Genomic DNA, 26,471 nt, shown 5'->3' with positions numbered 1-26,471 from the left:
TGCTACCTACACCACAGCTCACAGCAACACCGGATCCTTAACCCACTGAGTGAGGCCAGGGATCAAACCCGAGTGCTGGTGAATGCTAGTTAGGTTCATTAACCGCTGAGCCACAAAGGGGAACTCCAAACCTAAAATTTTAAATAAAAATTTTGAAAATAAAGCAGAATTTATTTTTAAATCTAGTTAAATACTATTAAATCTTTTAATAAATATAAAGCCATTAGCAATTCTAGCATAAATGGCAAAGTGAAAAATCCATCTCATGTTTCATGTGTGTTTTGTCTAGACCTATGTTACACCAATTTGGGAATATATAATTATCTAATATTGGAAACTTTTCCTCAGCTGTCATCAGTAATTGTTTGGGAATACTGTGCTAATTTGTGAGCACCTCTGAACACAAATTGTATTGTAAATAAGGTAGGAAAGTGGACATTTGCACTTCTAAAAAGTGATACATCATATGCAAGAATCTATGGCATTCTTTTTTTTTGTCTTTTGTCCTTTTAGGGCTGCACCAGCAGCATATGGAGGTTCCCAGGCTAGGGGTCTAATCGGAGCTGCAGCTGCCGGCCTACACCACAGCCACAGCAACACCAGATCCAAGCCGCGTCTTCGACCTACACCACAGCTCACGGCAATGCCAGATCTTTACCCCACTGAGTGAGACCAGGGATTGAACCTGAAACCTCTTGGTTCCTAGTTAGACTTGTTTCTGCTGCGCCAAGACGGGAACTCCAAGAATCTGTCACATTCCTATCTGAGAGGAAGATCTGCCAGGTCACTCTGTTTGTCTTTCTTCTCACCTAAATGCCCAAATTTTCCCCACACTCAGAGAGTCCATCTCCAAAATCAAAAGGGACACAACGCACAAGCCTTCCCAGCATCTGGACGTACTCAGCCTTTGTTCTGATGACGGGGCGGCGGTGGGGGCAAGAGTCCAGGAGACGTTTTCTTTTCCCTGAGGCTGAACTGCATCCTAAGAATGGGTATTTAGGACCACGCTGAGCACCAGCCCTGAAAGTCAGAGGTGCCTGCCTGGTGTTCTTTAATACACTCCTCTGTGTGTGTGTGTGTGTGTGTGTGTAAGCATAGACATATATGGGTGTGTGTATATGTGTATCTATGTGTGCCTTCAAGTCTGCAACCAGGTTTCAAATGGATTGGCAAAAAAGTATATATGTGTGTGTATATATGTGTGTGTATATATACATATATACGTGTGTGTGTGTGTATTGGGAGGGAGGGAGAGAAAGAGAGAGGAAGCAAATGTGGCAAATGTTAGGGACTGGTAAGACTAAGAGAAGGTTATATGGTTCTTTTTTGTCCTCCAGTTTTATTGAGATGAAATTGACATTCAGCACACAGTTCAGTTTAAAGTATGCAGAGCATAATGTTTTGATAACATACATCGTAAAATGATTATCACAATAAATTGACATCTATTATCTCATAGAGATACAAAGTTAAAGAAATAGGAAAAAAGGATTTTCGCCTTGTGATGAGAACTCTTAGGATTTACTCCCTAAACAGCTTTCGTATATAATACTCAGGCCGCAGCGCTGACTGTATTTATCATGTTGTACCTTTTACACCCCTAGTACTTATTTCTCTTACAACTGGAAGTTTGTACCTTTCAACAACCTTCGTCTAATCCCTTCTCTTCCTGCCTCTGGTAACCACAAATCTGATTCTATGCGTTTGTTTTTGTTTTGAAATAATTGAAAAGTAATTGACCTACCACACTGTTAGTTCCTGTTACCCAACACAGCACATTATATATGGTTGCTTTTTTTTATTTTTATTTTTTGGCTGCAACCACAGCATGCAGATGTTCCCAGGCTAGGGGCTGAATCAGAGCTACAGCTGCCGGCCTACGGCAACGTGGGATCTGAGCCACGTCTGTGACCTACACCGTAGCTCACATCAACGCCAGATCCCTAACCCACTGAGCGAGGCCAGGAATCAAACCCGAATCCTCAGAGATACCTGTTGGATTTGTTTCCATTGCGCCACAATGGGAACTCCAAGTATACATGGTTCTTGTGTTCATCGTAAGTTTTCTACGTGTTTCATAGTTTTCAAAATGAGGCAGGAGGAATATTTCATTTGCTTCTTCTCTCTTTTATTTGTAGAATACTGGAAACTTCCAATTTGATGTTAATACTTGTATGGAAATATGTCCAGAATGTTTGAGCCAGTTCTGGCTCAGAGAGTGGTGACAGAACTAAGTCTCTTGTGCAATGATTGGACTTGTGGAGAGCATTGGGCATCCCCAGAGTCAGCATCCACTGTGTAAAGTGATTCGGGTATCTGCGGATTTGGAGGTTTGCCAGGTACATACATTACAGGGTGAAGGGCGAAAGAGAATTGGAGAGACATGCGAAGAAGTGGTTGTCAAAAGCGGATACAGACTCAGCTGGGTGAGGAGGGAAAAGAACGCACTAGAGACCCTGAGGAAGGGGGCAGATTGGTAGTCAGGGCCTGGATAATTTAATAGAAAGTATTGGAAGGGGATGCTTAGAGTGAGTGTGCTGTAAATAGAGAGGCTAGAGGTCAAGGGTGAGATGCTGATGTTTCTGAGAGCATCAAGTGAACCACGGTCTGTTATTGGTCATGATCAAAGCTAGGGGTGCACCCATGGGTTTGGTGGGTGAAAAGATGACTGGAAGAGTGGGCGTCAGCAGATAAGCAAAGGGTTCAGCATGGTGCCGAAACCCAATAGGAACACACTGCAGGCAGCCTGAACTTGGACAAGTCAGTTTACCTGAGACTCCACATCTGTGAAACAAAGATAACGGCCCTCCCTCAAAGGATGGTTACACATAATGCACAGAGGACTTTATGTGCGCAGTTCACAATGCATGCCCAAGGAATATTAGCTACCACCTTTTGACTGGACCTTTCGAAAGTGCCAATATTCACATATTTTTGTCCTCCCCCGATGGCAATTTCATAGGGGTTAATCCAATATTCTAACATTTTATTCTCTTAAAGCTGTATATTTCCAGAGTTGTGGCTCAGAGGTAACGAATCTGACGGATACCCATGAGGATGCAGGTTCAATCCGTGGCCCCGCTCAGTGGGTTAAAGATCTGGTGTTGCCGTGAGCTGTAGTGTAGGTCACAGACGTGGCTCAGATCCCACATTGCTGTGGCTATGGCATAAGCTGGCAGCTGCAGCTCCAATTTGAGCCCTAGTCTGGCAACTTCCATATGCTGCAAGTGCAGCCCTAAAAAACCAAAAACCAAAACAAAACAAAACAAAAAAACAAACAAACAAAAAAGACAGAGAGAGAAAAAGTTGTATAGTTCCAATATAATATGGCTTAATACTTACTGGGTTTGTTTACAATTTCCTAAATTGACAGTGGCAAATAGTTTACTCTGGCTGTGGGGGCCAAGCTGCTTGGAAAAAATGCATGTACCAGCCTCCGGAACCTCCCTCACCTGTGACCCAAGGTCAGTATGGCGTGGGCTCAGGGAATTGATTTCTGTTAACCTATGAATGGATTTCTCTGTCCTGATGTTGGCCAGCCTCAGGATTGGTCCTTTAAGGCCTAGGTGATGAGCTATGTCATGGTGGTGGGGAAACCAGGACCCAAAGGGCAGGAGGAGGTCCTAGAGTTGGTAATGGGGCCTGGGGCACAGGGAGGAGCTGAGCCACAGCAGCTGCCATGAGACTAGGGCTATGTAACTGGTCTCCAGGATTACAGCTTCTTGGGCAGAGGGTTCTGAGTCTCGGAGGACTTCTGAGTCAGGCTGCTTCCCCATTGTGTTAGAGAACATCATTGACCATCTGATTACCATCAGTGCCGGATGTTTTTGCCATGACTTTGCAACTTTTATTTATTGTTCCACTTCCTGTTGAGTCTCTCTCCTTGCTGAATGTCAAGACCAACATCAAAGAAGAATTTGAAAATGGACTTTATGTGCACATAAAAGAAGTGCATTGACAAGGCGGGGGTGGTTTTCCATAACCATGTAGGATAAAAATATGTCATCAGTTTGGAAATCATTTGTTATTTTTACTCTACTTAGGAGGAGAAGAAGGAGGTGGTATTAAGAAGATGGGGGTTCCTTCTTGGAAATCGTTGAAGTATATTTGCTGAGGCAACTATGGTGTTCTAGGTCGTGAGGGGTGGCATGAACGTGAGAGAATAACAATAGTTATAATTATAGCTATATTTTAGGGTGCCCATTATGTGCCAGGCGCTCTGTGAGCCACTCTCATTATGTGATCTCATTTCGCATTCACAAAAACACTTCAGCCACGGTCAGGAAGATGGGAAGATTTTGAGAACATCTAGTCCCAACCAGTTATGAGTCTAAGAAACCAGCAAACAGGCAAAGCCAGCCCCAGAGCTTAAAAAGAAGCAAGGAGAGAGCTCCCAATGCAGTGGATTTGTTGCATGGATGAATTACAGTATTAGCCAGAATTTTAAGAGATGTATGAGAGAGAGATGGAGTTTCCAGTGACATCCACTTGGAAGAAACTTGAGCATTTCCAAGGGCAGTTGATGAGAACTTGGTAAAGGTGGCTCCCATCAAGGTGGCATCCAAAGGCAAAAGGACAAGGACAAGAATGCCAAGCCACACAGCAGAGAATCCCCAATATAGGGTCCAGGAGTTGAGAGAAAGGGGTTGCATGTCAGACTTAGCAGAGATTGTTCTCTTGTCATCCTGGCCAAGGGTTCTCATTGCTTCCTTGATGGCGAGGAGCAAGAAGCAATATGAGAAACCCCCAGATATCATCCATAATGCATATACTTCTGCTTAAATTAATTCAAACCAGTTCTTATTCCAAAACACAGTCAATGATTCTCGATGAATTTTTTTTTTTTTTTCTTGGAGGATACAAATCCAAGTTAAAGAAGATCTCAAAGTGGATTGGGTCCACCCTATGGGATGCCTTTAGTGGAGAGTTTGATGTTCAAAGTGGGCAAGTTAGATGACCCACAATCTGGACAGTCTTGGTCATCTGCTGGTGCTCAACTTCCAGCTATGGGAGTGGGTGGGACCAACCTATATGAGAAGAGAGTATGGAGGCAAGGGACAGTGTCAGGGAACAGTGTGAGACCCGTAACTAAGCACGAAGGTCACATTGACCCAAGGGAGGAGGCAGAAAGCAGGATGCGAGGGCTGAGCAATGGAGCAGCAGGCAGAGACACCAACCGTCAACAAGCGTGTTCAGGCTGTGGGGTGAGTGAGACAAAGCCTGAGAATATTCTGCCGGTGGATACATAATTACAGGAGTCAACAGGTTGGGACACCAGAAAAGCAGCATCCCCTACAAAATATTAACCCAAAGGTAATGCAAATCAAAATGTAGCAGGTAATTATTTTACTCCATCAACCTAGGTGTACAGAAAAAGTTACATCTCCTTATTTTTTTAAATTAACTCCATCCGGCTCTGAGTTTCTATCCAGCTGAGTGGAAATTCATTTTTGATCATTATTGACTCTCCCCTAGTAGCCCAAGAAGAGGCTCATGTGGGGCTTGTTAAGTTGAAGACAATCCTTAATTCTTCTGCCCTAGTAGTGCTTTCTGGGATGCTCATTGTTAAAATTTTCACTGCCATGGTCATGGTGCCCAACCCTCCAAGATTCATTCTAATGGGAATCCATTGTTGTCCTCTGAGCCTCTTACCAGTGATGGTTTCTGAATGTGAAGGATTCTTCATAAGGCCTTCAATGAAGCATAGATTCAAATCAAGGTCTTTTTTTAACTCAGTGAATTTTATCATATTTATAGTTGTACAATCATCATCACAACCCAATTTTACAACATTTCCATCCCAAACCCCCAGCCCATCCCTCCCCCCGACCCAACCTGTCTCCTTTGGTGACCATAAGTTTTTCAAAGTTCAAATCTAGGTCTTTCTGATTCTAAAGCTCCTGCCTATGCTGACCCTATGCACAGGGTTAGCATGGGCAATGTAGAATTGCCCCCTGAGGGGGAAGCCCAATTTTGCCCCCTAGCTTCTAACGAAGCATTACAAGACCCTGATGGGTCAAGACCATTCTGCCCAGGTAATCTCAGGTTGGTATTTCTCACCTGAAATTAGTGCTTTAGGTGGACCTAAAATTCTCCCTTTGGGCAAAGGCCTTTCATGGCCTTCATTGAGAAAGAAACTATGGGTTCAATTTCTATGGGAGTTTCTGTCTAAGATAAGAAGATAAAAATACCTTTGACACTCTGGAGCAAGGTGATGGCTTTAGTTAGGAAAATAATCTTTCAGCTGACATGAAATTAGAGTTGACCTTTAAACTTTTTTTTTTTTTTTTTTTTTTTTTTTTTTGGTCCTAGCTTTTCTGAAGAAATGGCTTCCAATTCTGAAATATAAGAAACTCAATACAATGAGGTTGTGTGTTCCATCCCTGGCCTTGCTCAGTGGGTTGAGGATCCGGTGTTGCTGTGAGTGTGGTGTAGGTTGCAGATGCAGCTTGGATCCTGCGTTGCTGTGGTTCTGGCCGAGGCCGGCAGCTGTAGCTCTGATTTGACCCCTAGCCTGGTAAGCTTCATATGCCGTGAGTGCAGTCCTAAAAAGCAAAAAAAAAAAAAAAAAAAAAAAAAGAAAAGAAACTCAATACAGTGGTAAATTATGGCCAATTGCCTTCAACTTTTTGGTATGAGATTTCAGACCCATCTAGGGTTACATAATTGTTTCCAATACCCAGAAACACATACACACTTAATTTCATTGTTTGATGGGTCCTCGTTGTGGGTCTTAGGTGGACCAACTTTAGAGAACTAGTTACACTCGTGGAGTTTTTTGTTTTCCCCATTTTTAAAGCTGTTTTTTGAAGAGATAATATTCACATCATTCAAAATTCAACATGAATTAAAGAAATACAGTCAAATCTTCCTCTGAACCTCTCTCAGGCACCAAGATCCGCTTTCTGAAGGCAAGTGTGTTTTAAGCAACTTGAACGTTTTTTTCCAGAAATATTTTATTCACATGCAAATAGCACTATAATACCCTGTCCTGCACTTTGCTTTTTTCATGTACTTAGCAATGTATTTGGTGATTTTTTTAGTATCAGTTCACAATGAATCACTCATATTCCATTAGATACCTGGACTGTCATGTGTGTAAACTGTTATCCATGGGGTATTTATTTATTTCTTTATTTTGGCTGCACCCACGGCATTTTGAAGTTCCTGGGCTAGGAACTGAATCCCAGACACAGGTACAATCTCCACCACAGCTGCAGCATCTCCGGGTCCTTTAACGCACTGCGCTGGTTCAGGAATCAAACCCACCCCTCTGCAGGACCTGATCCACTACCGTCAGATTCTTAACCCACTGTGCCATAGCAGGAGCTCCCTCAATGGGATGTTAGGTTGTTTCTTTTCCTCTCTCTCTTTCTTTCTCTCTTCCTCTCTTTCTTTCTATCTCTTTCTTTCTTTCTTTCTTTCTTTCTTTCTTTCTTTCTTTCTTTCTTTCTTTCTTTCTTTCCTTCCTTCCTTCCTTCCCTTCTTTCTTTCTCTTTCTCTCTTTCTTTCTTTTTCAATTTCAGTGATGCTGCAGTGAATAACTTTGTTAAACGCATCATTTCTCACCAGTGTAAATGTACCTATAGGATAAATTCCTGGATATGGAATTGCTGGGTTAAGGGGTATGTATACCTATAATTTTGAGAAATATTGTCAGATACCCATCCAGAGAGGCTGTTCCAGTTTAACCTCTGCTCTAAGAATATATGAGTGTCCATATTCCCCACAGTCTTATCAATACAGCATCAACTTTTTTGACCATTGCCGATCTGACAGATGAAACAGAACTTCTTATTTGTAGTTTTACCTTGATTTCTTTAACCTGAATGATATTTTCATAAGTTTAAGAGTCAAGTTAATTTGCTTTATTATGAACAAACTATTAATACTTTTTGGTCAGTGTTTACATTGGGTCATTAATCCTTTTCATATTGATTTATAAGAACTCTTTATATATAAATGACCTGTCTTTTCTCCATGATGTAAGTTTTGTACATTTTCTCCAGACTTTTCTTTGTACTTTGACTCTGCTTATGGCAATTTTTGCCATGGTTATTTAAATTGTATGTATTTAAAATTATTAATCCTTAAAAAATAGTTTTGGGGTTTTATTTCTTAATTAGAAAGACATTCCCTATTCCAAGTGTTAGGTTCTCTTATGATTTCTTCTGGTACTTTCTGGGTTTCACTTTTACATTTAAAAATCTTCCTGTGTAGGCTGTGAATGCAACTGTTAGGATAAGCTACTGTATGCTGCAGTAACAACCCTGAGCCTCAGTCATTGAAAACAACAAAGGCTAACTTGTTACTCATATTACACCCCCATCTTTGGTTAGCTGGGGGCTCTGGGAGCCAGGCTGACAGAAAACATTATTATCACGATGATAGGAACACAGAGGTATGGTGACACACACACTGACTCTCTAGACTTCCTCTTGCAGGGAACATGTTTATGCCCACACTTCATTGATCAAAGCATACCACATGGGCAGAGGAAAGAACTGAAATATTTGTGAACAAATGCAATGATTGCTACCAGAATTACGGATACAAATTTTCATTCCCAGATGACAACTATGATGTCTCAGATCTATTTAATGACTAATCGACTTTCGCCACAATTTCTCCACCAATTTGAAATGCTTTATTGTGGCCCAAATTTCATTGTGTATTTGGGAGTACTTACAGATTTTCTATTTTATCTCATTCATCGCTCTGTCTATACAGGCAGCATTTGGTTTTAATGATGTGCCTTATATTTCATAAAGTACAATTTCATAATTTATAATTAGAAGTTTTATAGTATGATGTTTTAATGCATTAGTCCTCTCCCAATATTATCTATTTTTTTCAGAATTTTACTATTCTTGCTTGTTTATTTTTTGATGAATTATGGAATTGTCTTATTTAATTACAATATCCCATTGATGTTTTTATTGGTTTCCTGTAAAATCTATAACTTAACTTGGGAATAACTAACATTTTTACGATGCTGAGTTTTCCTATCCAAGCCATGATGTATCTTTTTTTTGTTGTTTGAAACTTGTTTTTGTTCTTTGGCAGCACTTAAAACTTTTCCTCCATCAGTTCCCGTCATGGTGCAGTGGAAACGAATCTGACTAGGAGCCATGAGGACACAGGTTCAATCCCTGGCCTCGCTCAGTGGGTTAAGGATCTAGCGTTGCTGTGGGCTGTGGTGTAGTTCGCAGACACAGCTTGGATCTGGTGTTGCTATGGCTGTGATGTAGGCCAGCAACTGCAGCTCCGATTTGACCCCTAGCCTGGGAACCTCCATATGCCATGGGTGCAGCCCTAAAAAGACAAAAGACAAAAAATAAAAAATAAAAATAAAACCTTTCCTCCATCTAGAGCTCATGCATTTCTCCAGTTGGTTCCTGACTATTTTATTTGTCATCATTATTACTATTGTATGAAAGGATTTTCCTCCCTCCCTCCCTTTTTTCTTCTCTTTCTCTCCCTCTTTCCTTTTCCACATGATTTGTATTTGTGAAAGTTATTGACTTCTCCAACTTTTTTCTTTCTTTTTTTTTTTTTTTTTTTGGTCACACCCACAGCAAAGTTCCTGAGCTAGGGCTCAAATCCTAACCATAGCTGCAAACCTACACCACAGCTACCACAACCCCAAATCTTTAACCCACTGCACCAGACCGGGGATCAAACCCACCCTGGTGCATTGGCCAGAACCTCTGCAGAAACAATGCCAGATCCTTAATCTGCTGCGCCGCAGCAGGAACTCCTTTCCAAACTTTAAAAAAATTACTAAACTGGAGGCACAGATAACATGGAATAGGCATGAGCTAATGCTGACATGAAGGTAAGCTAGAGGGGCCCACAGACATATCTTTCCTATATTTAAGCTACATACAGGGTAACCAACTAGAGCCATATGGTTGTTATTCATAAAGTTAGTTTATTTGGAAAAGTGGCAGATGGAGGCAGGTTAGTATCAAGGAAAGAAAAGCATCTAATCTGAAAATTCCCAATTTAAGCCACAGCAGGCATTTCCCAAGCGTTGAAATGCATTTAAACATCACTGGGTCACAGACCTAACACCGGGCTTAAAGCCTTTTAGTTGCTTTATCAGAAATTTCTGGAATAAAGCCTGAGTCCAGCTACAGAGTTTTTGAGCTAGAAGGGGGCTTAACATGAGCTAGACACGTGGTTCTCAACTCTGCACATGAGAAAGACCAAGGGAATTTTTGAAAAGCATCCATACCTAAGCCCGTTTCCACAGTGAGTGCAGGCGTGAGGCTGGGGGGAGGGGGAAGTAATACCTTTTGAACCCTCGCAGGTGGTTTCGTGGTGCAGCCGGTGGAGAACCAGGGCCTTAGACCAACGTTCTTGCTGTGCAGATGAGGAGAGAGCAAGGACGTGGGAGGAGGTGAGGGGTCCACGGTTGAGCTGGGACCAAAACTAGGTCTCAGGGGCCCCGCCCAGGTAACAGGAGCGATGCTTTCCAAGGCGGCCGCGGCGAGCTCTGGAGGTCAAGGTGAGCACTCGTTTGCTCTGCCAGCTACCTCCCGAAGGAGGCATTTCACAGTCCCCGTTTTATAAGGCAGGGACTTGAAGCCAGTTCTGCAACTCGCCCAAGGTTATGCAGCTCCAAAGGATCAGAACTCAGGAGAGCCCCCAGGGGCGGCCTGACTCAGAGGGGCCGTGTGCCCCCCAGATGGACGTCTCATCCGCTCCGGCCATGAGGCCCTGGAACATTACCGGCCACTTTCCCTTCCCTGGGGGGATAATAAGTTGTATAGTATGGAGTCATTAGGAATTGTTGAGATTTTAACAGTTTTAGCAGGACAACGTCTTTCTCTGTTCAAATCTTACTTTAAGAGCAGGGAGATGTTCTTACTCCAGCCCAGGCTGGAGCGGGAAGACGGATGCTGAGCCTCACCCATGAGTCCCCTCTGACTCATCATCCGATCACCCTCGCCTAAGAGGGTCATTTCATTGTTTCTTTTTAGGGCCACACCCGCTGCATGTGGAGGTTAGCAGGCTAGGTGTTGAAATGGAGCCACAGCTGCTGGCCTACGTCACAGCCACAGCAACGCCAGAACCGAGCTGCGTCTGTGACCCACACCACAGCTCACGGCAATGCCGGATCCTTAACCCACTGAGCGAGGCCAGGGATGAAACCCGCATCCTCATAGATACTAATTGGGTTCGTTAAGCACCGAACCCCGACGGGAAATCAAAGATCTTAATTTCAACACTTTGGCTGAACACCCCGAAGCGGCATGGCCAGATCACATGGCAATTCCCCTGTAACTGCTTTGAGCATCTCCAGACAGTCTCCACAGCTGCACCATTTACAGTCCCCCAGAGGGCACGAGGGGGCCAATGGCTCCACATCGCTGTGCCACTTCCCTTACTTTTTGATAAAGGCCACCCGAGCAGGTGTGAGGTGCTATCTCCTCGTGGCTTTGATTTGCATTCCCCTGATTCCTGGCCTCAACTATCTTCTCATACACTTGATGGCCATGTGTGTGCCTTCTTTGGAGAAATGGCTATTCAAGTTGGATGTCCATTTTTAAATAGCGTTATTTCTCTTTGGGCTATTGAGTTGTAGAAGTTTCTCCTTTTTTCCTCTTTTGTCTTCTTAGGGCCGCACTCGCGGCGTATGGAGGTTCCCAGGCTAGGGGTCAAATCAGAGCTGTAGTTGCCAGCCTACACCACAGCCATGTCATATCCGCGCCTGTGTCTGCAATCTACCCTGCAGCTCATGGCATTGCCAGATCCTAAACCCACGGCGCGAAGCCAGGGATCAAACCTGAGTCCTCATGGATACCAGTCAGGTTCATTACCGCTGAGCCACAGTGGGAACTCCTAGAATTTCCTCTGTAGTGTGGACTGTCCCCTCTCCTGAGATATATGGTTTGGTGATATTCCTTCCCATTCTGTATGTAGGTTTCCTTTTCACGGCACACACGCAACGGAATATTTTTCAGCCTTAAAAATTAAGGAAGTCCCGTAACATGGATAAAACTGGAGGACGTTATGCTGAGTGAAATACGCCAGTCAGAGAAGAACGAATACTGTACGATTCCACTAACGAGGGAGCTCTCAAAAGAGCTAAGCTCACGGAAACAGAGAGTGGCGTGGTGGCTTTGCCAGGGGCTGGGGAGCGGAAAATGAGGAATTGCTCTTCAATGGATATAAAGCTGTAGTTATGCCAGGCGAAAACGTTCTTTGGATCTGTTGTACCAGCTTGTTCGTATGCTGAACAATGCTGTATTATACGTAAATATTTGTTAAAAGGGTAGCTCTCACGTTAAATGTTCTCACTGCAATAAAAGAAAAAGAAACGTAGGACGTCAGCTGGCTCCCCCGACGGCCGCCTTACACAGCGTTTCCTCCAGAGCAGCTCTTGAGCCTCTTCCAACCCTCTTTTCCAACTCCCCCTCCAGCAGACAGAGCCCCCTGCTTAGCGAGGGCCTGGTTTTAAGGGCCACACCTTCGGGGTGCTCAGGTTACTGGCCCACCTCGCCGAACTCAGGCGGGCATCTGGGATGCGCTTGGGGACCAACCATATTGGACCACTTTTCTCGGCACCCCTCCCCCCGCCTCAGGGCAGTCAGAGGCCCGGATGCCAAGCCTGGTTTGGGGAGATTTTCTCCAGCAGGCCCCGTCCTCCCCTGCCCACCCCCCACCTCCTCCCGGTCCTGGCAGCTGCTGGGGGACCTCGAGACCTGCTAAGTGACGGGGCTGCAGAGGCCAGGGGGGCAGCTCCAAACTGCCTCTGGAAACAATTTCTTCTGCTCGGTTTGGGAGTCTGTGAAATTTTCTCTCCTGTCTCTCTGCCGCCTTTCTCTGCTGCTACCTCTGGAGTGCTGCTTTCCCGCTTCCTCATCCTGCCCCGTGGGTGTGTGTGTGTGTGGGTGTGGGTGTGTGTGTGTGTGTGTGACAGAAGACGGCTCTGTGTTAACACCTCTCTCCCTCACTCCTCTGCTCCTCGTGCGAGAAAAGCCCACGTCTGCGGAGGGTCCCAGCCGGTCAGGGGCCACACTGCCCACTCTGGCCTCGGGGCCCCCGAAAGATCCAGAGGTGGGCTGGTCTGTCATCTGCACCAGAGAGGGACACAAACCAAATACCCAGATGGGGGGTTGGGGGCTCGGGAATGGTGTGGAGGCCCAGAGGGACCTGCGGGAACATAGCTTCCATTCAGGGGGCTCAGGAAAAGGCCGTTACTTAAGCCTTTCTGTCCCTGGGTCTCCCCCACTGTCAAATGCAAGGAGCCTGTCGCTCATAGCTTTGGAGTGAGGGCTGCAAGAAGCTGTGTCAAGGTCGTTGTGGCCTCCACGTTACAGATGGACCTGCTCGCTGTCACAGAGCCAGTGGCTGGCATCAAGCGACCTGTGACCTCTAGCTCCCAACATCCTTCTGAATTGCCACCCTGCTTCCCTTGTCAAGCTAAGTCTGTCCTCGATTCTCCCTCTGTGGCAGCCCTGCCTGACATTCTGCCAGCATCACCGGGAGCTCCCTGGCGACAGGGCCTGGCTCGCCTGTATCTGTGGAGGGTGATCTTTTCCAGCGTTACCTGTGCCCAGGTGTGCTTGCCTGTCCCAGGAGGCTGACAAGCCTTTGAGTTTCCTCGTGGCAGGACTTTTGGCCATAGGAGCAAAAACCAGGCAGCAGAGGGCTCCCTCCGGCTTTGGTAGAGCAGATGCCTGAGCTCAGGCAGGGACCTGGGTGTGGATGGGGAAAGGGCTGAGTCATTGGAGCGATGCTCTGGCCCCTCCTGGTGTCCCTCTCTCCCCTGGGACAGGTCCTGCTGCAGATGCTGTGCCTGTCACAGGAGCGCAGCCCAGGCCGTGGGTCCTGCCTCCTAGGGCCTTGGCGAGGACTCTCAGGGAAGTGCTGTCATCTGCATTTGAGAGCTGAGGACATGGCAGCTCTTCCACTCAATTGCTTGCAGTCCCACGGCTGGTGGGTAAACTTTCAGGATTCGGACTAATCTCCTGCCAAAGCAATACCTCAGCAGGAAGGCAGTGGTTTCCAAACTAGGTTCAGGGGGACCCCTAGGGGACACTGAGGTTTGGCATGGTTTGTCAGATGGATGGAGGGTGGTGGTTCTGAGGGACGAAGGGGCAGGTTTTTCCCATGAGGGCAAGAAAGGCCTGCGATTAGCTCAGAGAGACTCTAAGGCGTCTTCAAGCTCCGGGATGAAGGACACCTGGCTTTTAAGGTGACAGTCGTGAAGGGGAGCGGGACGAAGGGCTCGGCCAGGCTGGTCCCCAAAGACAGATGGCGCCAGAGACCAGAGGCCCCAGATATCTGGGGTTTCCACACTCTGGGGGCTCACAAGCTAACACCCCCTTTCTGGGCATAGAGGAGAGGTATCTCAACATGCAGATGGAGCGACAGACAAATGCAGTGTAAAGCTTATTAAAAACATGGCCGAGTTTGTGTTTGGACATTCCTATCACACACACTCGTGTGCCCCGACACACATCCTAAACAGTGACTCCTAAACAAGACAGTGTTAGCTCGGGCTGTCCCAGAGTGACGCAATTCCGGAGAATTTATTTATTTATTTATTTTTCAGGGATGCACCTGCAGCATGTGGAACTTCCCAGGCTAGGGGTTGAATCAGAGCTGCAGCTGCCGGTCTACACCACAGCCATGGCCACGCCAGATCTGAGCCACGTCTGTGACCTACACCACAGCTCAAGGCAACACCGGATCCTTAACCCTCTGAGCAAGGCTGGGGATTGAACCCGTGTCCTCATGGATACTAGTCGAGTTCGTTAACCACTGAACCACGACAGGAACTCCCTGGAGAATATTTTTAAATAGTCCCCTTTCCATTGGTTGGGTTTCTACATGATCCTCACTGAGGATAAGATAAACAGGCACAAAAACTAAGAGTCTGTTGCTTTTTTTTTTTTTTTTTTAAAGAACAATAGTCAGAGCTAATTTTCAGTGTCTCTTTTGTATATTCTGGTCTTTCGCGTGTTCCTCAATGGGTTTTTCATAATCAAAAGAAAACTCTAGCAGGAAAAAGAGTTTTGTTAGCTGTTTCCATAACTATGTTGTTCCAGTAGATATAATAAATGCTGTTACCAGAGATGGTCATTGGTCAGGTCCAGTCTGAGGTCAGAACACTGTGTTGTCACCACAAACATTTCGCAAGCAGGGAAGGGACCTTTGCAGGGATAAATGGGCAGCGGCCCCTGGAAAGCCCAGCATTGCGGGTAGGCGGCGGCTCTGGCTCCACTCAGCGCATCCTGCTCTGCGAGGCAGGTAAGCCCTGATGCTCCCACTCGGGGACACAGGGGCCCCTTTGCTGGAGGTTCTAGGCCTTGGCCCGGGTCCTGTGGCACATGGGCAGGAGGGAGGCAGGAGGACCTGTGTCTGATGCTGGGATGGCTCTGTGCCCTCTGAGGACCTGTCCTATCTCTGGGGCTCAGTTGTCATCCTGCAAAGGGAGGGAGCTGCCCCAGGGCTCCGGGGGTCCCTTCAGGCTCTGCCTCTGTGGGATTCTGATTTGAGCCAGCTGTGTCCCCCACGCAGCTGTGCGCCCCCTCCCCGGCCAGGGCCAGACCTCTGAGAGGGCCACGAGGTAGGCTCCCTACTTGGTACAGGGCGATACTCTTGGGGGGCCAAGGGACCAGAATGAGGGCACCAGGTCCTTCTGGGCAGAGCCCGTGGGGTCTCCAGGGAGATTCCTGGGCTCCACTGTGCCTCCAGGGCCCCAGACCAAGCAGCCAGGCAGGTGCATCTGTCCAGCAACTGAAAGGACAGACCATCAGAACCACAGCCAGCCCTCCAACCTGGCCTAATGGCCACGGGCTATTTCTCCAGGAAAAATGTGGCGGGGGGGGACTCTTTTCCAAAGAAATGGTTGCATCAGCCCTGAGTAAACTAACACGTGGGGGAGGAGATCACCTCTGCCCTCAGCTTGTCCAAAGGCCTTTTCACTGGCCTCTGCAGGAGACTCGGCTCCCCTCCCTCCCCCTCCCCTCCCGCCCTCTTTTCTCCCCTCCCCTCCCCACCATCCAAGCAGCCCTTTGTCCTCTGAACTCTGAGAGGAGTGGGCAGAGGCTGAAGGCCAATGGTCCTGTTTGCTGAGGTCACCAGCTCTGACCTCAGCCTCTCGCAGGTTTTCATGCAGTAGCTCTGTCCCCTGTTCCCAGGAATCAGAGTCTTGTCCTGTCCCAGAGGTGGAGCCTAGGTGGCCCTGCTAGGGGTTGGAGGAAAGTCCCAGGAGGCTAGAGTGTTCTTTCCAGCCCCTGCCAGGTGCCCACATGGTGGGTGTCCCCACCATAAGCCTGGAAGGGCCTCCAGGTCAGGGGGACGTAGCTGGCTGTATTTCTGAGGGTCTGCCTTTCAGTTGCTGGACAGACGCACCTGCCTGTCTGCTTGGCCTGGGGTGGCACATGGAAGAGGTGGCACCTGAAACTCTTCTTACAAACCAGGCGCCCTCATCATTTCTCCTGTCATTCAGCTTGTTGGACAGAGAGGACACGTGGGGCCCAGAGAGCTTTAGTCACTTGCTTGTCACCACAGAGCCATCACAAGTGATCACAATGAAACCCTCATTCATGTCTCTGAGACCCTGAGGCCAGGCTTCTTCCCTCCCACCTGGAGGCTTTTCCAGGCTGATGGTGGAGACACCCACCATGTGGGCACCTGGCAGGGGCTGGAAAGAACACTCTAGCCACCTGGGCCTTTCCCCCGACCCCTAGAAGGGCCACCTAGACTCCAGCTCTACTCCTGATGCCTTTGGTGGCCCCGCTCACTGAACCCTCACTGTGACCAGACACCACGACCTGCCGGCCTGCCTGAGGTCACACTTGTCATCAAGAGGCCAGGAGGGGCCCTGTGGCCTCTGAGTCAGGGCAGGGCTCCTCCCTGGGCTTCTACCTGAGGACACCCAGGGAACCTAGTGGAAAAGGAGCCCCTGTCTCCCAGTCCCCTCTGAGGGTGTCTGCTCCCCTGGCAGGAGGGGGACAGGTTCTCCTTGGACAGCACCTCCCCCATCACCAGCTTCCCCACCTCGGAGCCTGGCACCCCAGCTTCTCACCCTCGCTCCTCCGCGTGCCTGCTGTGGGACCTGGGAAAAGCCCCTTCCCCTCTCTGGGCCCAGTTTCTCCACTGGGGAGCCTGGGAACCATTCTCGCACTTGCTCAAAGGCTGAGAGGGAGCCCAGAGCAGCCTCCTGGATGATGGGAGCCCAGGAGGTGCCCCCCCTGGAAGGTGACAGAGCAGCAGAGACAGCAGACTGCAGGCCACACAGGGGAGGACACTGGGCATCTTCCTGCCTCAGAGCCTTAAAGGAGTTTTGCTTTTCAGACATGAGGGCAGAGGGAATGTCCCTCTTCCTGGCTCTGGGCCTCCTGGTGGCTGGGCTCTGCTCCAGGGTCCACTGCGTCCCAGCGGATGACCTTGCCTCAAAGATTGTGACCCTGAAGGACCAGATCACGAAGCTGCCAGTGCACAACACCGCCGTAGTCTCCAGCAACACCGACTTCGCCTTCAGCCTCTACAAGCAGCTGGCTCTGACGAACCCGCATGAGAATGTCATCTTCTCCCCGCTGAGTGTCTCCATAGCCTTGGCCTTCCTGTCTCTGGGGACCCAAGGCCCCACCCTGATAGAGCTCCTGGAAGGCCTCAAGTTCAATGTCACAAAGATCCCCGAGGCAGAAATCCACCAGGGCTTCCAGCACCTCCTGCAGGCCCTCAGCCAACCCAGCAACCTGCTGCAGCTGAGGTTGGGCAACGCCATGTTCATTGATGAGCAGCTGGAGCTGCTGGAGAAGTTCGTCCAAGATGCCCATGAGCTGTACCACTCCGAGGCCTTCTCCACTAACTTCCAGGATTTAGAAGCTGCCAGGAGACTCATTAATGACTATGTGAAGAATAAGACCGAGGGAAAAATTGTGGACTTGTTCAAGAAGCTTGACTCACTCACCAAGGTGGTCCTGGTGAACTACATCTACTTTAAAGGTGGGTGACAGGATCGGGTTGGGGGGGACACACAGTTTGATTTCTGAATCTTCAGGGCTGTTGCTGTCCCAGCTCAGGCCACTGTGTCTTAGCAAACCAGTAAGGAGGGTTTGGCTTGGGGAGCCCTGGGCACCAAAGTCCTGGCTCCCCTATAGGCTTTGTCTTTTCTTGGGGGTTTCCAGTGTATCATTGTCCATACAGGACATCAGGCACTGACACTTCATCCCAGGTCGAGGGAGACTTTTTAATCCGGACTTAACTTGCATGGCTGCCAGAAGGAGGCGCTCTCCTTTCAGATCCCTCCAGGGTGGCCTGGAACTACAGCTCCTTCTCCAAAGAGAGGTTTTGGACACCCCAGGAGTCTTCACCTGTGGGCTTACATGACCTTGAGGGTGAAGATGGCAAAACCCTCATCTGGAGAAGGGTCTCGTGGGAGGACAAGTTCCAGGGCAGAATCTCCCAGATTCTAGCTGGCCCAGTGCCCAGTCCCGCTGAGATAAACTCAATATTGTAAACCTCAGCCTGGAAACCCACACGGGGCAAGGGGAAGGCCTATGCATGTGGCATCGGAACCAGCAGTGCAAATAGAGATGCAACCAGATGAGGACGCAGAGAAGGAGCACCAAGGCAGGGGTGAGGTGCCTGAGAGCCTAGAGGCAGGTAGACCAGTTAGCCCAGTGCCAGGGCTCCTGGTGGCTCCCATAGCCAGACCTGGGGCTGTGGTTTCACCTGTAATTGAAGGCTTGGAATTGTACTTTTCTGGAAAATGAATCCAGCCTCACGTGCTCTTGTTCTTCAGGTCTCCTATGCATCCCTGTCCTCCCTCCCTGCCCTGTCCTGTGAATTTTTCCCCCTGCCCTCAAGGGACACCCCAGGAAGCTCAGCTTTCCTTCCACTCATGGGCACACAGGGAAGGCTGGGAACAAAGCAGGAAGCAGGGTGACCACACACTCAGGGAAGCCCCAGGGCTCTGCTCTGCCGGAGAAGCTCCCCACTGAGTGCTCCAAACTCCCGGGGTGGGGAGACCCGAGCCTTCTCCTCTGCTGACCCTGCCCTGCCCTCCCGGGCCCCATGGGGCGCCTGATCCAGCCTGGTCCCCAAGCCTGCGGAGATGTGCCCTCCCTGAGAGGCCAACGCCTAACCTCTGGTCACTCACGCTGTTCCCTCAAGGACCAGGATGTCCCCTGTGTCCCCAGGCCTAGCCTGCGCCCACCTCTCCCTTGCCCCCCACATCCCTCTTGGTTCCTCACGTAGCACAGTTACCCAGGCTTCCTTCCTGGCCCCTTCACCCCCCGACCTGTGGGGATCACCCCATCCCCAAGGGCGTCCCCACCTGCCCAGGAGGATGTGCAGACCTAGGAGGCCGCCCCTAGGGGCACGTGGGGGTGTTGGTGTGTGGGGGTGTCTTCACCCCCAGGGATCAGGGCAGAGGGGGCAGAGGCAGGCAGCCCTTGCATCTCAGACTCTCCCTCTGCCTCCAGCCAAGTGGAAGACACCCTTCAATCCCAACTTAACTACGGAGGCAGATTTCCACGTGAGCAAGAACAGGACGGTGAGGGTGCCCATGATGGGCATTAGGGCCCTGACCGTGCCATACTTCCGGGACGAGGAGCTGGCCTGCACGGTGGTGGAGCTCCCATACACCAGCAACGACAGCGCGCTCTTCATCCTCCCTGACGACGGCAGGATGGCGGCCGTGGAAGCCAAGCTGCTCCCGGAGACGCTGAGGAGGTGGAGAGACTTCCTGCAGCCCAGGTGACTGTCCCCAGGACCCGGAGCTGGGGGCGGGAGGCACCTGCCTTCTGGGCCTGGCACTCAGGGCCTCACTCATGTCCAGGGGCCAGGGGCAGAGGTGGGCAAGGCTGTACTGATACGGCCTTGACTTTTCCTCTGTTCCTGGCTTTGGGTCCTGAACGTCTCATGATGACATGAGATGGGACGGGGCCCGGGGTTGCTCTCATTCTGACATGGCCTGAGTCAGGCTCCTCAGCCCCACAGCCCAGCACTCATGCTCCTCTCTCCTTGGCTCCAGCTCTGCAGGTGGAGGGGAAGATGGCAATGTGACCAGCTGAGGGCTCAGGGGGACGGGCTCTGAGATCAGCTTTGCTCTGACCGAAACTTCCACTCACCTCTTTACACATTCCCTTATTCTGCACTGGTTGAATAGGGCCAGGGTCGAATTTAGGCCCTGAGGTAGGTCAGCAAGTAAAGCACTGAATTCCCTGCCCTCGTGAGCTTAACTGATGGAGGAGAAATAACTGCACTGGATGATTCGGTGTGTTGAGAGGTGAGGTGGGAGGAGAGGATAGTGAAACGTAGTGAAAAGATTTGGGACCTTGAACCTTGCGGTAGTTTGCGATTTCAAGGAGAGGGGCCTTCAGGTGGTGTTTGAGGTGAGGGATTGAGCCGGGCAGGTGTGCTGGGGAAAAGCATTCCAGGCTGAGGGAACAGCCTGTGCACAGCCTCGAAGGCAGGAGGAGCCTGGGGTGGTTGAGGATCAGGGGGGCCAGAGCCACAGAAGCAGAGGGAGGGAGGGGGGAAGTTGGGAGAGGTCGGGGCCCCCGGGGGCTCAGGTTATGTGGGGGCTGCAGAGCCCTTGACGGGATCCCCTCTGACCGAAATGAAGGCTCATCACAAGGTTTTAGGCCAAAGAGTGAATGAACTGGGACATGTTTCAGGAGGATCCCCCAGGGGGCTGAGTGGGCACCATGCTGCAGAGACAAGCCTGGAGGCAGGGAGGCCAGCCAGGAGCCCGGTGCAGTCACCCAGGGGGAGCGACTGGGGCTGGGCCAGGAGGGAGCCAGCAAGTGTGAGAAGCATTGGGTCCTGGATGAAGTGAGGGCAGGACGTGGAATTCAGGAGCCTGACATCAAGGGGACAACAGAGGGAGAGGCAGTGCTGGGCCCGAGTCTGCAGGGGCCACGGGGAGGGTGTGGGGGCCGCTGTGCAGGGGCAGCCCCAGCCCCAGAGCCCCACTCCCAGGCTCCCCCTCCCCCACCACCTCCCTCTGCTTCTCTGGGGCTCAGCTCCCTCCTGAGAGGGGTGCGGGGACAGTCCTTGACCCACTGTCCTGAGTGGGAGGTTCTGCAGGTCCCAGGGGGCCATGGGTATGGAAGGCACTTCATGCACCACAAAGCACCGAGACCTGCCTAGAGATGAAGTTGAGGCGGCAGCCCCTCCCCCACCCCCTGTCCAGGGCACCCGAGGCCTCTTGGGGCTGCTGCCCCCCAGGCCCTCCCCACTGTGCATCCCAGGAGACCCCAGGACAGGAGGACCCACCTCCCCTGCCCATGTCATCCCTTCCCAACCCTCTCCTTCCTCCATCACCAGAGACCAAGCCCAGAGCAGGGGCTCAGTTGGAAATGGACAGAGTATCATCCAACAACTTTGATTTATGGCCCAGGGGGTGGGGGAGGGGGACCTGCATCTACACTTTCCTGCCCATGTGAGGGGGGCTCTCGGTAAGGATTTGCTGAGTCAATGGATAAAGTGCAAATGAAGGAGCGCATGACTACAGGGTGGAGGAGCTCCCCCTGCTGCCAAGGGCATCAAGGTTTAAAGGGCGCCCCAGCCTCCTCACTTTTGCATCTGCAAGACCAGGTGCCTTGACAAAAGTCTTCTGGGAAATATAGACAGCGAGGGTGGGGGTCCTGGGCAGAGCGGGTCCTGGGGTGGGGAGACATCACTTTTGCTCCAAGAACCTTCTCCCTCTCTGCTCACAAGCTGACTCAGCCCTGCTTTCAGGGAGCACATTGTGGCTCCAGTGGGGACCTTGATTGGTTGATTGATGTCCCCAAGGCCCTTGAATGCAGCCCCCAGCCCTCCATGTCCCCCAACACACCCCCGCCCAGCCCTCACTTCCCTGTCCCCCACACTCACCTGCCTTTCACGCTGTGGGGCAGCTGCTCTTTCTTCCTTCTTTCCTGCAAGTGCATCTACCTGCCCCCTGTCCTCCTGGTTCCCAGCCAGCTCCTTCCCTCCTCTGGGACTCGGGCTCTGCGGCACCTCCTGCAGGAAGCCCTCTTGGTGCCCATGGAGCCAGTGACCCCAGCACAGTCTCCCAGCAGCCGTGGAATCCCTGTTGGATTGAAGGTGTTTCCTGATACCCTGCAGGCTCCCAGGGGAGAAGCAGGACCAGGCGTGGGCGCTGCCACGGCCCCAGCCCTGGTGACTGCCTGGCCTGATAGACTGCTGCAGAGTTAATGGATTAAGGAGAGATGGCCTGAGGGGTGGAGACAGGGAGGAAAGGAATCTATCTTTCCAGAGAGAAGGGCCGGGTGGGAGAGGAAACCAGAGAAGACCATGCTGACAGGTGGGAGAAAGGGGGGACTGAGTCCGGCAGACGTTCAAGTTTACGTTCTCATTTCCTAGATGGATCGTTGAACTTTACTTGCCAAAGTTTTCCATCTCCAGCGACTACAGACTGCATGAGATCCTTCCCCAGCTGGGCATTAATGAAATCTTTGGCGACAATGCTAACCTGTCAGGAATCACAAATACCAAGCACTTGAAAGTTTCCCAGGTATGACTTTAAACTTTGGACATTTCATCCCCCACATGGAGCTTGAAAGGTGACGGCCAGGCAGATCTTTGGGTAATCTTGACTCTGCCAAATTTCTGCATCTCTCATTACTTAGAAGTCTCCTTGGAATCCCCAGGCCCAGGGGAGCTGAGCTACAGCCATCCTGGGGGCTGGTTCCACCTTCCGGGAAATATCTTTGAGACAGAAGCTGGTCCTGAGATGGAATCGGCTGTGGACCCCCCATCCCTGTCCCACCTTTTCCTGCTAATGAGATAAATCATTCAAGTCCAGTACACCTCAGTTTTGTTTTCATATAAAATACGGAGGTGATGGTTGTTGGCTGGTGTGCAGTGCTTAGCGGAGCAGGTAAGAAGAAATAAGTATAACAATGGCTACGGGGCAATCAGGATGAAAGCAAGCCACGAGCACGAGAAGAACACCAGGGACCCTGGGACTGCGATCCTAGAGGCAGAGGGGTCGGAGGGGATATGCATGGCTAGGGAGCTCTCCAGTCTTCCTGGCACCTAAAGCCACCAAAGGATGTGATAAAGGATGTGTTAAGGATGCACTTGCGCCACAGGGCCCACGTGGTCCAGGGATGCGAAGCGCATCCTATGCAAAGTAGCTAAAGGCTCAGGGACTCATAAACGGGGGCAGGAGAGGGCAGAAGGATTTGATATAGAGGGGCTGCAGAAAGGTGCTTATGAGACAAATGCCCTTTATTTTTTCTTTCTGGTTTTTAGGTCCTCACTTTGGGCATATGGACGTTCCCAGGCTAGGGGTTGAATCGGAGCTATAGCCACCAGCCTACACCACAGCCACAGCAACGCCAGATCTGAACTGCCTCTGTGACCTACCCCACAGCTCACGGCAACGCTGGATTCTTAACCCACTGGGTGAGGCCCAGGATCGAACCTGCATCCTCATGGATGCTCGTCAGATTTGTTTCTGCTGAGCCACGACGGGAACTCCGAGACAAATATCTTGATCTTGACCTTGGCCAGCCCACTCCTTAATGGGTGTTTTGGGGGCAGCCTAGTTTCTGAACTCAGACAGAGCAGGGTCTGGATCTGGGAGCCCCTGACTTTGGGTCTCTGACCCTGGGTCCATCACTCATAGCCTTTGAGCCTCCGTTTGCACATTGGCACCTCAGCACTCTGTGGACCGGCTGACCCGTGGGGTGGGGAGAACCACAGGGAAGAGCCTGACAGCACAGCGACAGGCCAGAGGCAGAGGCTGGACGAAGGTCAGACCCCTTAGAGGCCCACCCCCGCCCACCCATCTCCACTGGGTAACACGCTGGTGTCCCTGCAGGTGGTCCACAGCGCTGTGCTTGACGTGAACGAGGAGGGCACAGAAGCGGCTGCCGCCACCGGAATCGACATTAACGTCAGGTCCCTGGAAAGAATCGCTCTGCACTTCAACAGGCCCTTTCTGTTTGTCATAATCAGCAAAGACATCCAGAGCGTCATCTTTCTGGGCAAAGTCACCAAGCCCTAGAGCTCCCCTCCGAGTGGCGAGACCCTCCGAAACGAGCTGGGCACCTCATTCTGGGCACCTCACCTCTGGCTACCTGGCCCCACCTTTCATCCTTGAGGAGGTACAGTCACCCTCTGGAGGCGCCACACGCCCAGGGAGTCTGTGCCCTGCTCCGCGGAGGCTCTGAGACCTCGCACAGCAATAAAGCATCTTTTTGGGCTGGACTCCTTCCTTCCTGTGCGTCTCCGCCTTGATGTGCCCAACTCCACCCCTGCTGCCCCCTGGGCCCAGAGGCTGAGCCCCTGACCTCCCACACAGGCTCCACCCCCAGACTCTGGCCCCTGGGCTTCAGCCTCACCAGCAGGCCCAGGAGCAGACTCTGGGCTGTGACCAAGCCCACTGGACTCAGGCCCAGGACCGGGAGGGGACCCTGCTGCCCGATGCCCACTTCCAGAGCTCTGGTCCCAGAGCCCAGGAGGGGCCCCCAGGCTGACCCTGGCAGGGGCTCCCAACCCTGACCTCTCTTGGCCCTGCCCCTGCACCCCTGGCTCCTGCAGCTGAGCGGGCCTCCACCCACCACCCAGTCCCTCCCCTCTGCCCCCAGCCCCCCAACCTGGGGACAGGAACTCCTTCCAGGTTCCTGGGCGAGCGGCACCCCCCTGACCAGGTCTGTGTCCTCCCCTGACAGAGGATCCCCCACCCAGAGTGGGGGTGGGAGGGAAGAGCAGCAAACCCTCTCCCCCTCGCAATAAAAGGAACCCCAGGGTCCTTCATCCCCCTGATGTGACCAGGGGCTGCCTGGTCTCCAGGCAAACAGCTCCAGGCACTCATGCTGACGACACCCAGGACTGAGGGCTTGAGGGCTCTCTGCCAGGCAGGCTGCTCAGACCTCCTCCTGGAATAACCCGTTTGTGCTTGTGATGAGCACCTGAGATGCCTGCGACACCTCGGCCCATTTTACAGACGAGGCAACTGAGGGACGGAGAGGCTCCGTCATTTCCCCCAAGGCCACACCATGGCTACTAATTATGGCCGGCAGGACGTTATGCCAGCTTCCTAGATCAGAGGAACACTCGGAAGCACAAAGCCATCTGCCCATAGATTTTCACAGCGATGTCCCTCATGGTACTTCAGATCTGATGGGCAAGAGGAATGAAGATCAAGCTTTTGGAGGCTGACAGGAGAGGACCAAACTCAGTCGGGGAAGCATGGAAGGCTTCCTGGAGGAGGTGATTTCATGTTGCTGAGAAAGGGAAACTAGAAGGTGGTTGCATGAGCAGAGAGAATATTCTGGGCAGGAGAAAGAAGGAAGGAGATAATTTCAAGAAAGGGAAAGAAGCGGGGCAGATCTGGAGCAGGAAGCAGAGGGGCTGCGGAGAGGATGGGGCCATGATGGAGCCACAGGACCTCAGGGAGCCTGGCAAATGAAAGAGGATTCTGAAAAGTTTCCTAGAGTCCTAGGAAGCTTCAAAGGAGATTAAAGAAAGAATGGATGTGAGCAGATTTGCATAGCAGGAAAATGACTGAAGCTGCAGTGATGAGAGCTGATTCAGGACCCAGGACAGGGATGCAGGCTGGGCATTAAAAAGGATGATGCAGGAAAGGGGGCCAAAGCAGGTCCAGGCTGGGGAGGGAGAGGGAGGGGATGAGGGGAAGGCTGGGAGGAGAACCCATGCTCCTGGGAGTGTCTGGGGGGAGCAGGCAGGATAACTGGCAATTGGCAATTGGCAATTGGCTCCTGGGGAGGACAAAGCACCCCCTGAGGAAGGACCCTGGCAGGAGGAGCAGCTTGGGGGGGAGGGGGTCACCTTCAGGCTCAGACCCCAGGTGTGCAGTTCCTGCAGGCAGACCCCAGGAGGCAGCCCAGGGCTTTGCTCAGGGGAAGTTCAGAGGGAATCGGGGCTGGAGGGGAGCATCAGGATTGGTCCCCAGGATGGGCAGGTGGCACTGAGGGGACGAGGTCCCCTAAGGTGAGTGCCAAGGGGTGTGGAAAGGAGGGCAGGGGGGAGCGTCTGATGTTGTTTGTAAGTGGGGAGGCGTGTTATCACAAGCGCATAGTGGCAGTAGGCTGCATCAATGCCGTTGCTCTCCCTGGCCTGTATCACGGTGACACAAGCTGTTCTAAATGTAGGTGTGGAGCTGAACCCAGGCTCTGCCTGCCTTTGAGATCTGGGGCAATTACCTCACATTTTTGTGCCTCATTTTTTTTTTTTAATCTCTTAGTGATATAGTAGCATCTACCTTGTGCTGTAAAGAGAATTCAATAAAAATTAATTAAGTGCCAAACCTGGCAGTATACTAGGGCTTCATACTTGTGGGTGTGTTCGTGTCCGTGTGTGTGTGTGTGTGTGTGTGTGTCCGCATACACACGCACATGCGCACAGACTTACATATAACGTATGTTAAGTCCTCACAGATGCGTATATGAGTCATGTCTCACTGGCTCAGAAAATAACTTTTTCCTTTATTTCATAATGATTTTTATTTTTTCCATTAC

The 26,471-nt window shown here is 50.8% G+C and overlaps 1 protein-coding gene across 2 annotated transcripts; it reads left to right on the top strand.

Annotated features, from left to right (window-relative positions):
* The first annotated feature begins 15,181 nt into the window (after positions 1–15,181).
* SERPINA3-2 (alpha-1-antichymotrypsin 2) lies at positions 15,182–24,198 on the top strand. Of its 2 annotated transcripts, none has more exons than XR_014811321.1 (5): positions 15,182–15,267; positions 17,320–17,973; positions 19,455–20,013; positions 21,377–22,495; positions 23,810–24,198. XR_014811321.1 is itself a non-coding variant. In XM_084970124.1 (5 exons), the coding sequence occupies exons 2-5, from the start codon at positions 17,322–17,324 to the stop codon at positions 23,993–23,995; spliced, it is 1,263 nt and encodes a 420-aa protein (XP_084826250.1). In that variant the 5' UTR covers positions 15,182–15,267; positions 17,320–17,321; the 3' UTR covers positions 23,996–24,198. The 2 variants fall into 2 exon arrangements, 1 of the variants encoding a protein (XP_084826250.1); XM_084970124.1 differs by having other exon boundaries at positions 19,455–19,728; positions 22,345–22,495.
* The last annotated feature ends 2,273 nt before the right edge of the window (positions 24,199–26,471 follow it).

The sequence above is a fragment of the Sus scrofa genome, chromosome 7 (genome assembly GCF_054392235.1).
Source record: "Sus scrofa isolate SSC_HxYL_T2T_F1_AM1 chromosome 7, Sscrofa_HxYL_maternal_Yorkshire_Landrace_v2.0, whole genome shotgun sequence".
Classification (NCBI taxonomy): Eukaryota; Metazoa; Chordata; class Mammalia; order Artiodactyla; family Suidae; genus Sus; species Sus scrofa.
The sequence above is the reverse complement of the archived record's forward strand: the minus strand, read 5'-3'. Positions and strand labels throughout refer to the sequence as shown.